Consider the following 12,976-nt stretch of genomic DNA (forward strand, 5'->3'; position numbering starts at 1 on the left):
TGGGATTACAGGCATGAGCCACTGTGCCTGGCCTATGTGTATTATTAGTTACATATCATAATCAGTAAGAGTTGAATTGAACCAGTTTGCTTTGGCTCCATAAAATACTTGATCCCATTGTTTATTATCAAGTAAAAGGATAAGTTTTATTTTATCAGGTAATTTATCTTTTTACTCCATGGCAACAAAAATAATTATCCTTAAAATGATTTCTATCTTTATAAATGTTACTGAAATTGAAGTCAGACATGAATATTTAGCCCTTTTGCTCTTTTTCCAGTAGTGAAATTTATGTGCTTAAAGGTATAAAAGTATAAAGTTACTTATACATTAATTTTTAAAGTATTTAACATCCCAAACCTAATTATATGTACCATTTTTTAACAGCAACAGAGTCAGTACAGAAGGAAGCTCTTTGATGCCTCTCACTCATTGCGTTCAGTGATGTTTGGCCAGGATCGTTACAGACGCCGGTACTGGATTCTTCCCCAGTGTGGGGGGATTTTTGTAGAAGGCATGGAGAGTGGTGAAGGTAAGAACTAATAATCCGATACAAATTGTTAAATAAGAAACTATGTATTTTAAAACTCTGTTACTTCTTCAATATATTTTATGTTCCCATAATCAATCTTTGGTAAACATACAAAACCTTAATTCTCATTCCTTTTGAACTCATAATGCCCCTTCACTGACACACACTTCCTCCTAGCCCTTGATATTTCTTTTGCTACTCTTTCTGACATCAGACATAAGCTGTTCTTTCTTTCTTTTGTGGACAAAGACTTGTATTTTATAGCTGCTGCTCCATTTCTCTTTCTTCCCATTGTCAAACTTCCCAATAAGTGGTTTATTCTTTTAATAAGCATACATCCTGACAGTAACCCCCTGCAGGTAACTTGCTTAAATCTAAGATCATCATAATCCTCATTCCTTTTCAAATCTTGTTAATGTGTGAAGTTTGTGATCACTTCCTTCTCCTTCAAACTTCTTCCTTTTTTGAATTTTGTGTTACCGCAAATTCATGATATTCTACCTTTAGACTTCTCTCGCTGGCTCCATTTCTGTTACATTAACTAGCAGAGTACATTGTGCATTTATGTGCTCAGTAAACCTTCTTGGATTTAACTTTTCAGAACTCCATGTCTGGACATTTTCAAATGCCAAATTCTGATGGGGACAAAAGTGTTATGTTAGTGCTTATAGATTTCAAAATAGCTATTGACTCATGTTGGTATAAGGAAGCAAAAATGTTTTTACATTCTGAAAATCTGTAAGCACTAACATTAACACTTTTGTCCCCATCAGACATGGAAGAAAAAACACATTTTTGAATGCCTGCTATGTGCTACACATTTCTAGGCACTGCAGGAGACACAAAGCTGTATAAAATAGAATCCATGTCATGTTTATAGTCCACTGGGGAGAGAAGACTGGCTAATCATATAGATGACTCTAATAGAAAATACAAATAAAGCAGTTGCTTTTAAGAGTTTTGTTTTTAGTAATGGGATCACGTTTTTTTAAAATGAAAATGTTAATGCAGAATCTCAACATCTAACAAAAACGAATTGTTCTGATTGATCTACTTGGGAGAATTTTCTAGCTTATACAAATAGACCTCTGTTCTATATACTTGCTTTCCGATTCAATAGTGACCCCAGAGGCATCTCTAATGATGTTAGGATTCTGCAATAAGAGTAAGCTCAGAACCTATGAAAGCAAAGTGCCTAGAGGGATCAAAGCTGAGAAACATTATGTACCTTACTTAACATTTTGTCATAATGTTTGGTACAGATGGCCATCTCTGCCACTAGACTGTGAGCTCTTGGAGAGCGAGATTAATTTTGGCAGGGGAATTACACTAAAATAGATAACCTGGCAGCAAAGTATGCATTGGATTGGAAGAAGTAAAGAAACTGATTGTGCAACCGTTACAATAACCCAGCTGAGAAGTAGGGAAGCCATAACCTCAGGAGCAAAAAGGGATAAAAGGAAGACAGAAAGAAGGATCTTCAAGGTTGAATTGCTGTAAGAAATTATTGAATATGATGTAGGAAAGTGGAAATTAGAGATAAATTTAATGACTTAATTCCCAATAGAAAATTTGTGGGCTAGACATGATGGCTCACACCTTTAATCCCAGCACTTTGGGAGGCCAAGACAGACCGATCACTTGAGGCCAGGAGCTTGAGACCAACCTGGGCAACATGGCAAAACCTCGTCTCTAGCAAAAAATACAAAAATTAGCCAGGTGCAGTGACATGTGCCTATAGTCCCAGCTACTCTGGAGGCTGAGGCACAAGAATCGCTTGAACCCGGGAGACAGAGGTTGCAATGAGCCAAGAGTGCACCACTGCACTCCAGCCTGGGTGACAGAGTGGACACTGTCTCAAAAATAAATAAATACATATATACATACATAATAAAAATTATGATACTTTGGCCAAGCACGGTGGCTCACACTTGTAATCCCAGCACTTTGGGAAGCCAGCGCGGGCAGATCACCTGAGGTCAGGAGTCCAAGACCAGCCTGAACAACATGGAGAAACCCCATCTCTACTAAAAATACAAAAAAACTAACCAGGTGTGGTGGCGCATGCCTGTAATCCCAGATACTTGGGAGGCTGAGGCAGTAGAATTGCTTGAACCCAGGAGGCAAGCAGAGGTTGCAGTGAGCTGAGATCATGCCATTGCACTCCAGCCTGGGCAACAGGAGTGAAGATCCATCTCAAAACAGCAGCAACAAAAAATTATGATACTTTAAAATGAATTAGAGCAGTCAATAGGAGGGGTTGTTTGAAATGAAATTAAGTCAAAGTTTTAGTATAGGATCTAATTTAAAATGACAAACTTCTGTGTCATTTAGAAGTACAGAGGCTGGGAGACTTAAGAGCAGATTTTTTTTTTTTTAATGCCCAGGTAAGTGGCTTTTTAACCTTAGGTGTAATTCGAATCACCTGAAAAGCCTAAGAAAACGACTAATCTGAGCCCTACCCCAGACCAGTTAAATATTCAATATGATTAAGAGCCACGTTCTCCTTAATTACTTGGGCATGTAAACTTGAAGTATCTAGGACATCAACTTTCCTTCAAAATACCTGAAATCAGTCTCTTTGCAACACTCCTGAAATCAGTTATTCGTCATTGTATACCTGGATTATTACACCTCTCCTCAACTTCTCTATGTACAATTCCCTCCTTCCATCACATTCTGTCAACATATCATGTCTCTGCTCTGAAACCTTAAATGACTCTATAACCTGTAACATGAAGTAATAAATATATACTTAGCCTGGCATTCAAGACAGTATACAATTCTGACCCCAAGCTATCTTTACACTGTTCTCTTAATGAGAATTCACCTAGTCCAATCTACTCACTCAACACATGTGTGTTCCTCCCCTTGCATCTTTGCCAAATCTTGTTTATTATAATAATAATCTGCTTTTCTTCTACCATCTAAATTTCACCCATCCATCTTGATCCAGCTCAAATCCTAAGCTTTTCCACAAACTTCCCAGCTTATTTAAGTGAACCTTTTAATATATGTGAAATTGAACTCCCAGAAAAGCAGATAATTAATTAGACCATTATTTTAGCACATTAATATATATACTATTTCCTTATTTAAATCTTATAATCTTTATCTGTACTTCTAATTTTCCATAGTGTTGGAAGGATAGTACTTTATATATCACAGGCACACTTAAAATACTTTAAGATTCAAATAAACAAATAAATAATGTCTTTATAAGGTTTACAAGAATAGCTTATAGGAGACAGTTTTGTTTTTTGTAATTTTAGGTCTCTCAGATTAACATAGATTGAATTTACGTATTAGACCTCCTTTTCCATCCAGGCTCTTCTATGTACCCTCTCTGGACCCTGATTTCCCTTTCTGCAAAAAAAATATTAATAAGCTGTATATGAATTCTTTGGTTGTTACAAGGATCATGTCAGATAATGGATCTAAATGAACTACAAAGTGATATATAAATAGCAGTTGTACTTTATACTCTTATTTGTGGTCATTGCAGAGCAGGGAGAAGTAGGGATAATTTTTCACTTAGTTTATTTTCTTCTAAAGTTTTTTATTCATTAATAGATATATTAATAGACATTAATGAAATAAGGGAATATATGTCTGCTATATTCTATGTGCTATGAACTTAATAGGTAATAGATTCCTTCTCTTTATCTTACAGCTAATTAAAATGAGGAAAAAACTCAGATGATTTATTCATCTAGTGTTTATTTGCACCTGTATTGTGCCTTGTACTAAGTGCTGTGGAGATGCAAAAGAAGACCACGCTCACTGGTTCATGCCTGTATTCCTAGCACTTTCGGAGGCTGAGGCAGGAGGATTGCTTGAACCCAGGAGTTCACAACGAGCCTGGGCAACATAGCAAGACCTTGTCTCTACTAAAAATCATATATATATATATAGGCACCTGTAATCTCAGTTAGTCAGGAGGCTAACATAGGGGGATCACTTGAACATAACAAGATGCAAAAGAATCAGTTAACCTGTCCCTGTGCACAAAGAGCTCACAGTCTCATTGGAAAGATATAGCACATATGAAGACAAATAGAACATACAAGTGTTTAACATGAGCAAGTAGTGTTCTGACAGGCAAGGCTGATAAGGATCAGTAAGTGTCAAACTAGTAGAAGCTACCATAAATAAATAGGTGCTGAAAGTTAATTCAACGTGAACGGTATACATTATTGTCATCATCTTATTTATTCCTTTTTTTTTTTTTTTTTTTTGAGACAGAGTCTCGCTCTGTTGCCCAGGCTGGAGTGCAGTGTAGTGATCTTGGCTCACTGCAAGCTCCACCTCCCAGGTTCATGCCATTCTCCTGCCTCAGCCTCCCAAGTAGCTGGGACTACAGGTGCTCGCCACCACTCCTGGCTAATTTTTTTTGTAGTTTTTTAGTAGAGACGGGGTTTCACTGTGTTAGCCAGAATGGTCTCGAGCTCCTGACCTCATGATCTGCCCGCCTCTGCCTCCCAAAGTGCTGGGATTACAGGTGTGAGCCACCGCACCCAGCTGCTTATTTATTCCTTTTAAAAGTTCCTTAAAAGTATAATGTGTTCTTAATAAAGAAAGGTTAGATTTAACATTAAATATACAAGTTTTTAAAAAATACTTATAATAACATTAACATCAATTACTATAATGGGGAGAAGATATCAGACATTGGATTACCTTCACAGAAGAATATTAATTAAATCAAATTCATGTTGTACAAGAGGCAAGGTAATATATACCACAAGCAATACACATGGTGCTAATAACAACAACGTTTATTAGTGATGATAACTTCAGAGCAGATAAATAACAGAGCACATGGGATCTCTGAGCCCCTACAGTGGTTCCATAAGGGTGTGCCTTGTCCAGTTGGAGACTGGACAAGAAACAAGATTACTCAAAGAGAGAAAACTCTACCTTCATACCACTGTATATTTTGAGGTTAGTCCAAGTCCTTCATTATTCTAAGAAACAACATATATCTCAAAGGACCTCTGGGCCTAGGAACAACACTAGGAAGTATGCATTACAAAGGACCAGGGTCTACATACCAAGAACTTTGAGAACAGCAGCTAAAGACCCTACGTTCCTCTGCAAATCAGCTCAATGGCTAAGCAGGTTTGCTGATGGGGGAGAGCCCCCATGGCCATTTAGCTAAGACTGAGAGTTTATTCCTTCTCAGTCCACCCCTTGACCCTTGGTGTGACTCACTAGATAATAAGCGTCCTCATCTAAAATAGAAAGCAATTCGATTTTAAATGGGGCCTTCAGTGTTTGTTGAGAGTGCTGAGTCATTATATAGCCAAAGAAATTCCAAAACAAACAATATACCATAGCATTAGGAGATACAGAGCTCCCCTGAGCAATCTGGCTGCATATCCAACAAACAGTTCAAAGCTATGCAATTATCTAATACTACTCAGGTCAAGGAAGCAGTGCTAATTTGTTCAGTGATATGATCCCAGGCTCTCTTAATGGTAGCATTTCCCACAATAGCAATTGTGGATCATACCCTCAGCTTCATAGGTGCCTATTCAAGGCAAGAGCCCTTGTACAAAGTAATGAAAGCCTGTATCCTTGACACCTGCGGATAGGCTCTAATGCTAGCACTGGAGAGCACCGCTGGGAAAGTGACCAGTGTCTTAGATTTTGAGTCACTATTAAAGGTCTCATAGTATTTCCAAAATGTGCAGTGTTATGTACAGGTGGGAGGCAGGGAAAGCATGCCTTTCACATAAGACTAGTTCCATTGGATTACAGAGGTTTCATGCTACATTTTATATCCACTTGGCATTTATGTTTTCCTGGGGTTAACACGCTGTTGGCACGCTATCAGACTCAATTGCAGGTCTGAAGTGGAAGTATTTGGTTGAGAGTTTTATGCTGCTTTGGGGTACTCCTAATGTGGGACATGGATCCACTGGGAGCCAAGATGTCAGAGTACATGTTTCTCTGCACCTGAGAAGATGAATAGAGTTTTACACAGTATGACTAGTAAGGGAAGAATTATGGAGGGCCAGGGCAAATGAGAACTCTGGGAGTAGAATTTCCAGAAGGTCCTCCACAGTTGAGTATGTTAAGCATAACAAATCCCACATTGTGATAGCTTTGCACTGAGTGTCATTGTGTGGGATTGCTGCACAGGATTATTTGGTACAGTTTGTTAATATCTGCAAGAAAGGTGAAGAGAGAGTCATTCATGCTCCAACCACTCTTTCACTTTTTTTGGTCAGGCACGTTTATGCCCAAAGCACAGTCCATTATCATCTTCAAGGACAACGTATACGGTCTGTTCTTTCTTTCTGGAACAGTAAATTCCACATGAAAGCAGGAGTTGTACTTTCCCACCAGAGATACCCTGTGGATAGAATATACTACATGGATATAGAGACTGCAGCAAAATCTCCCACTTGCAGAATAAGCATACAACAGAAATTTAGAATGTTTGGAATAAAGAGAGAATCAAAGTTGCTCTTCTGTAGGTGTAGCTAGCAAGTGTCATCAGGAAGTCAGGAGGGCATCCAAGTTTGTATCCATCCATTTGTCTGTAATATGAACACAAACCTCTCAGCCACCTGTTGAAATTATGACAGGTACAAGGAAAGAACTATTGAGGTATAAAAACTCAGGTCTTGGCATATCAAGTAAATTCTTTGTCTGTTTCTGCTTTTTGACTCCCAGGTGCCAAGGAACTTCACCAAAGTGGAGGGACCTTTATGAGTATAAACAGCAGAGGTAACCCAGACCAGACAATCTTACAGAAGTCATTGTTAAAGGGATGGGCACAGCTGTCTTTCAGAATGCTGTTCCACCATTCTATAATGCCTGTGGATAAGAGGGAGCCTAGAATAGCCACTTAGTACCATGTTGGCAATACCATTCTACATGGTCCCATTGTAGAATGCCAGCAGCTGTGAAAGCACTTTCATTGCTTGTGTCATATCTGGAAACCCCAATATATAACAGTATGCCTCAGTCTTGATAGCATGTATATTATCTAGAAATTCAAGAGACACAGTAATTCCAAAGGTGTATATCATTCATTAGCTGGAGGAGATCAAACACCCAAAAACTAACACATGCCATCAGTGTCTCTGCCTGAGACCAGTCATAGATCACTTGTAGTTCTAGTGTCAAACAGGGTTAGGCAAACGGGTTTGTTAAATTGTGAAATGGTGTTGCGCAGTACCCCTGCCTGAGTCTGTTCTTGTATAAGAAATGCAACCTGTTTCACCTCTAGGTATGCAACACTGTCACATGATGTCTGCCAACCTTGTAAATATAGGTGGATTTTGGCAACATATCTGGCCAACAGTTATAGAAGCTACCAACAGAAGTCACAAAAAAAAGATCTAACTAAGGGCAAGGCACGGTGGCTTATACCTGTAATCCCAGCACTTTGGGAAGCTGAGGTGGGAGAATCAGTTGAGCCCAGGAGTTCAAGACCAGCCTGGGTGACATGGTGGAATCAAATCTCTACAGAAAAATTAGCCAGGTATAGTTCCAGCTACTCAGGAGTTTGAGGTGGGAGAATCAATTAAGCACGGGTGTTCGAGGCTACAGTGAGCCACAGTTGCATCACTGCACTTCAGCCTCGGGGACAGAGCAAGACCCTGTTTCAAAAAGAAGAAAAGTCCAACTGACATGTTGATTTAAATACCCCACCCTGATAAAGGAACAACTAAAGTTCACGCAAAAGGTCCAAAAGCCTTATAGTGATTGTAATTCTAATCTTTCAGCCATAGGTAACACGGACTCCAAACCCCAGTTGAGGAATTTGTTTGCCACAGCTCTTTTGCAGTCTGGAATAATAGATACTGGTCCTCCATTTCTAGCAAACCCATAAATATTGGAGGCTGTTCTCTTTTCCAGCATAATCATCTAGGGTACATGGTTAGTGATCCCTTGGAAGAGATTAAAGGGGAATGAGCCCACCCATATTTCTCCTTTGAGTTTGAAAGGGCTCAGATTAGGAACAAAGAATCTTGGCTTCTAGAGTTGACTCAAATTCATAAAGTGGAACTGATGACTAGGAGCATTCCCACCAGCAATGCCACTTCCAGAGTCAAGGTAATGCAGGGTATCTCCCTGTCTCTGTGTCCTTTTCTGGAGAGTCTCGAGGTTGTGAGATCTTCCAAGTTTGTGTGGATGAAGCTTAATAGCCCTCGTCCTCCCCAGGGACCTTCTTCACGTAATCTTCTAGTGAATCCACCTCTCCCAATAATTACTCAAGCCTGTAAACTATTCAGTATCATGTTTCATCTCACATGTCCCTTTTCCACAGTCTCAGTGGGTCTTTTAACTTTTTGAATAGGACCACACTCCCACACTCAAGAATTAGGCCACCTCTCAATTTCTGTCTTATTCTTCTGAGCAATACCACATTTATTGGTGTGAGGGAGACTGCCTGAAGTTGGGCCTATCTGTCTATTCCTTCTTTTGTTCCTTCTCTCTTTATATTTTGGGCAGAAACCTCTGTCTCTCATAAGACCCTGTCTCTTTCCATTTTCACCCCTACTGTGGGGCTTGTATGACCTAAAAGAACTATTTCATGTCCAACGTTGCCTCCCAGATGAAGGAATAAAGTCAAAGCCGTTGTCTGCTTAGGAGGACCTGCTCTGATTCGGTCATCCAACATTCTCTGCACCGAGAGCATGTTGTTAGGGATTCTGTACTCAAATTCTGGATTTTCTTTTAATTATGCTAACACAGCTGGTTGTCTCAGAGTGTGTCCAAGTAACTACGCTATCTGTGGATCTAGTCCACTTCACATTCAAGTCTCAGGAAAATCACCGCAATGGTAATATGTATTACCCATGCTACCAAGCATCCAGTTTAGAAGCAGGGTGACAACATCAGCCCCGGTATTATTCGTCAACCCAGACTGCTCACTGTTCAACCAGGCCATGTTTTTCCCTTTACTCAGCTTCACTTAACACCACTGTTGTCTCCTAACCATGCAAGTTAGTAGGCCAAGCCTCTACTATCCCCACAGTAGTGAACCTATTAAGAGCCTTGCTCTTGCTCTGTATAATGCTGGATCTCCTCCTGCTGGTGTTCCCATTCAGGCTTCTGAACACTGTGCCTCACAGTAACTGGCTTCACATACAGCAGGACCAGTTGCCTCATATTGTAGATAAACAGTGGGAATTTGTCCCACCTTCCCTTCTAGAGAGACTACCACACCCTTTCTAGTGCACCCTACCCCTTTGTACTCCTGAAAATCTCTAAGTTGATAAGGAGAAGAGAAAGAACTTAATTTCAAGCCACTTTATTACACTGGAAACCCTCTTTACCACTTGAGGGCTTCTGCCATTCTCAGGCATAGCTGTTGAGACCATCCTAACTGCCAAGTGAATGACCACTGTGCCCAGGAGAAATTATTTGACCCATGGGTTCTCTTCTTTCAGAAAGCCATGACATTGGGACTTTGCTGGGCACCAACTGTAGTACAAGATGCATAGTTACGCAAACCACTGACCCACATGGTGCTAATAGCAGCAAAGTTTGTTAGTGAGAGTAACCTACAAGCAGAGAAGTAACCGTACACAGGATTCCCAGCCTCTATAATGAGTCCACAGGACTTGGACATGCAACAAGACCACTCCAAGAGATGAGACACTGTACCCCACACCTTGCTCTGTATGCATTAGTGTGAGAAAGAGTAGAAAGCACTTAATTTCTGAGTAATGATAAACATTATCAAGGGACTTTTGGGTTTAGAAACAGTGCTAGGACATATGCATATCAAAGGTAAAAGTCCACATAGGGAGGACGCTGAGAACAGTGTTGACGTCAGCTGAAGGCCTTCTGACCTGCTGCTGCCTCTCAGGGAAGTGGGAAAGAAGAAAGCACCCATGGCCTTCCAGCCAAAACCAAGGATTTTTTTTCCAGTTCAGTTCACTGTTTTTGTTTGTTTGTTTGTTTTTTGTTTTGTTTTATTATACTATAAGTTCTGAGATACAAGTGCAGAACGTACAGGTTTGTCACACAGGTATTCACGTGCCATGGTGGTTTGCTGCACCCATCAAACCGTCATCTACATTAGGTATTTCTCCTAATGCTATCCCTCCCCCAGCCCCTCACCCCACCAACAGGCCCTGGTGTGTGATGTTCCCTTCCCTATGTCCATATGTTCTTATTGTTCAACTCCCACTTATGAGTGGGAACATGTGGTGTTTGGTTTTCTGTTCCTCTGTTAGCTTGCTGAGAGTGATGGTTTCCAGCTTCATCCATGTCCCTGCAAAGGACATGAACTCATCCTTTTTTATTTCTGCATAGTATTCCATGGTGTATATGTGCCACATTTTCTTTATCCAGTCTATCACCGATGGGCATTTGAGTTGGTTCCAAGTCTTTGCTATTGTGAACAGTGCTGCAATAAACATACATATGCATGTGTCTTTATAGTAGAATGATTTATAATCCTTTGGGTATATACCCAGTAATGGGATTGCTGGATCAAATTGTATTCCTGGCTCTAGATCCTTGATGAATCGCCACACAATCTTCCACAATGGTTGAACTAATTTACATTCCCACCAACAGTGTAAAAGTGTTCCTATTTCTCCATATCCTCTCCAACATCTGTTGTTTCCTGACTTTTTTAATGATTGCCATTCTAACTGGCATGAGATGGTATCTCATTGTGGTTTTGATTTTCATTTCTCTAATGACCAGTGATGATGAGTATTTTTTCATGTGTCTGTTGGCTGCATAAATATCTTCTCTTGAGAAGTGTCTGTTCATATCCTTTGCCCGCTTTTTGATGGGTTATTTTTTTCTTATAAATTTGTTGAAGTTCCTTGTAGATTCTGGATATTAGCCCTTTGTCAGATGGATAGATTGCAAAAATTTTCTCTCATTTTGTATGTTGGGTTTGTTGAGAGTTTTTAGCATGAAGGGCTGTTGAATTTTGTCAAAGGCCTTTTCTGCATCTATTGAGATAATCATGTGGGTTTTGTCATTGGTTCTGTTTGTGTGATGGATTATGTTTATTGATTTCCATATGTTGAAACAGCCTTGCATCCCAGGGATGAAGCCAACTTGATCGGTGGATAAGCTTTTTGATGTGCTGCTGGATTCAACTTGCCAGTATTTTATTGAGAATTTTCACATCAATGTTCATCCAGGATATTGGCCTGAAATTTTCTTTTTTTTTTTTTTTTTTTGTTGTGTCTCTGCCAGGTTTTGGTATCAGGATGATGCTGGCCTTATAACATAAGTTAGGAAGGAGTCCCTCTTTTTCTATTGTTTGGAATAGTTTCAAAAGGAATGGTAGCAGCTCTTTTTTGTACCTCTGGTAAAATTTGGCTGTGAATCCATCTGGTACTGAGCTTTTTTTGGCTGGTAGGCTATTAATTATTGCCTCAATTTCAGAACTTGTTATTGGTCTATTCAGGGATTTGACTTCTTCCTGATTTAGTCCCGGGAGAGTGTGTGCGTCCAGGAATTTATCAATTTCTTCCAGATTTTCTAGTTTATTTGTGTAGAGGTGTTTGTAGTATTCTCTGATGGTAGTTTATATTTCTGTAGGATCAGTGGTGATATCTACTCTATCATGTTTTATTGTGTCTATTTGATTCTTCTCTCTTTTCTTCTTTATTAGTCTGGCTAGCAGTCTATCTATTTTGTTGATCTTTTCAAAAAACCAGCTCCTGGATTCATTGATTTTTTTTGAAGGGCCTTTTGTGTCTCTGTCTCCTTCAGTTCTGCTCTGATCTTAGTTATTTCTTGTGTTCTGCTAGCTTTTGAATTTGTTTGCTCTTGCCTGTCTAGTTCTTTTAATTGTGATGTTAAGGTGTCTATTTTAGATCTTTCCTGCTTTCTCTTATGGGCATTTATTGCTATACATTTGCCTCTAAACACTGCTTTGGCTGTGTCCCAGAGATTCTGGTACGTTGTATCTTTGTTCTCATTAGTTTCAAATAACTTATTTATTTCTGCCTTCATTTCATTATTTACCCAGTAGTCATTCAGGCACGGGTTGTTTGGTTTCCATGTAGTTGTGTGGTTTTGAGTGAGTTTCTTAACCCTGAGTTATAATTTGATTGCACTGTGGTCTGAGAGACTGTTAGTTATTATTTCCGTTATTTTGCATTTGCTAAGGAGTGTTTTACTTCCAATTATGTGGTCAATTTTAGAATAAGTGCGATGTGGTGCTGAGAAGAATGTATATTCTGTTGATTTGGGGTGGAGAGTTCTGTAGATGTCTATTAGTTCCCCTTGGTCCAGAGCTGAGTTCAAGTCCTGAATGTTCTTGTTAACTTTCTGTCTCGTTGATCTGTCTAACATTGACAGTGGAGTGTTAAAGTCTCCCATTATTATTATGTTAGAGTCTAAGTCTCTTTATAGGTTTCTTCTAAGAACTTGCTTTATTAATTTGGGTGCTGCTGTATTGGGTACATATATATTTAGGATAGTTAGCTCTTCTTGTGTTGA

The 12,976-nt window shown here is 39.4% G+C and overlaps 1 protein-coding gene across 24 annotated transcripts in view; it reads left to right on the top strand.

Annotated features, from left to right (window-relative positions):
• Positions 1-12,976, top strand: part of BAZ2B (bromodomain adjacent to zinc finger domain 2B) — a 343,885-nt gene that overhangs the window by 279,396 nt on the left and 51,513 nt on the right. For 16 of the 24 annotated variants that reach the window (XR_004441758.1, XM_033231361.1, XM_033231356.1 and 13 more), the window contains 2 exons: positions 388-532; positions 7,217-7,270. Coding sequence is in view for 23 of the 24 variants with exons in the window: in XM_033231361.1 (XP_033087252.1) it covers positions 388-532; positions 7,217-7,270 (199 nt within the window). In the remaining variant the exon portion in view is untranslated. The remainder of the gene's footprint in view (positions 1-387; positions 533-7,216; positions 7,271-12,976) is intronic. The other 8 variants (XM_033231377.1, XM_033231373.1, XM_033231375.1 and 5 more) reach the window with 1 other exon arrangement.

This window comes from Trachypithecus francoisi, unplaced genomic scaffold, assembly GCF_009764315.1.
Source record: "Trachypithecus francoisi isolate TF-2019V2 unplaced genomic scaffold, Tfra_2.0 Lachesis_group13, whole genome shotgun sequence".
Lineage (NCBI taxonomy): Eukaryota > Metazoa > Chordata > Mammalia > Primates > Cercopithecidae > Trachypithecus > Trachypithecus francoisi.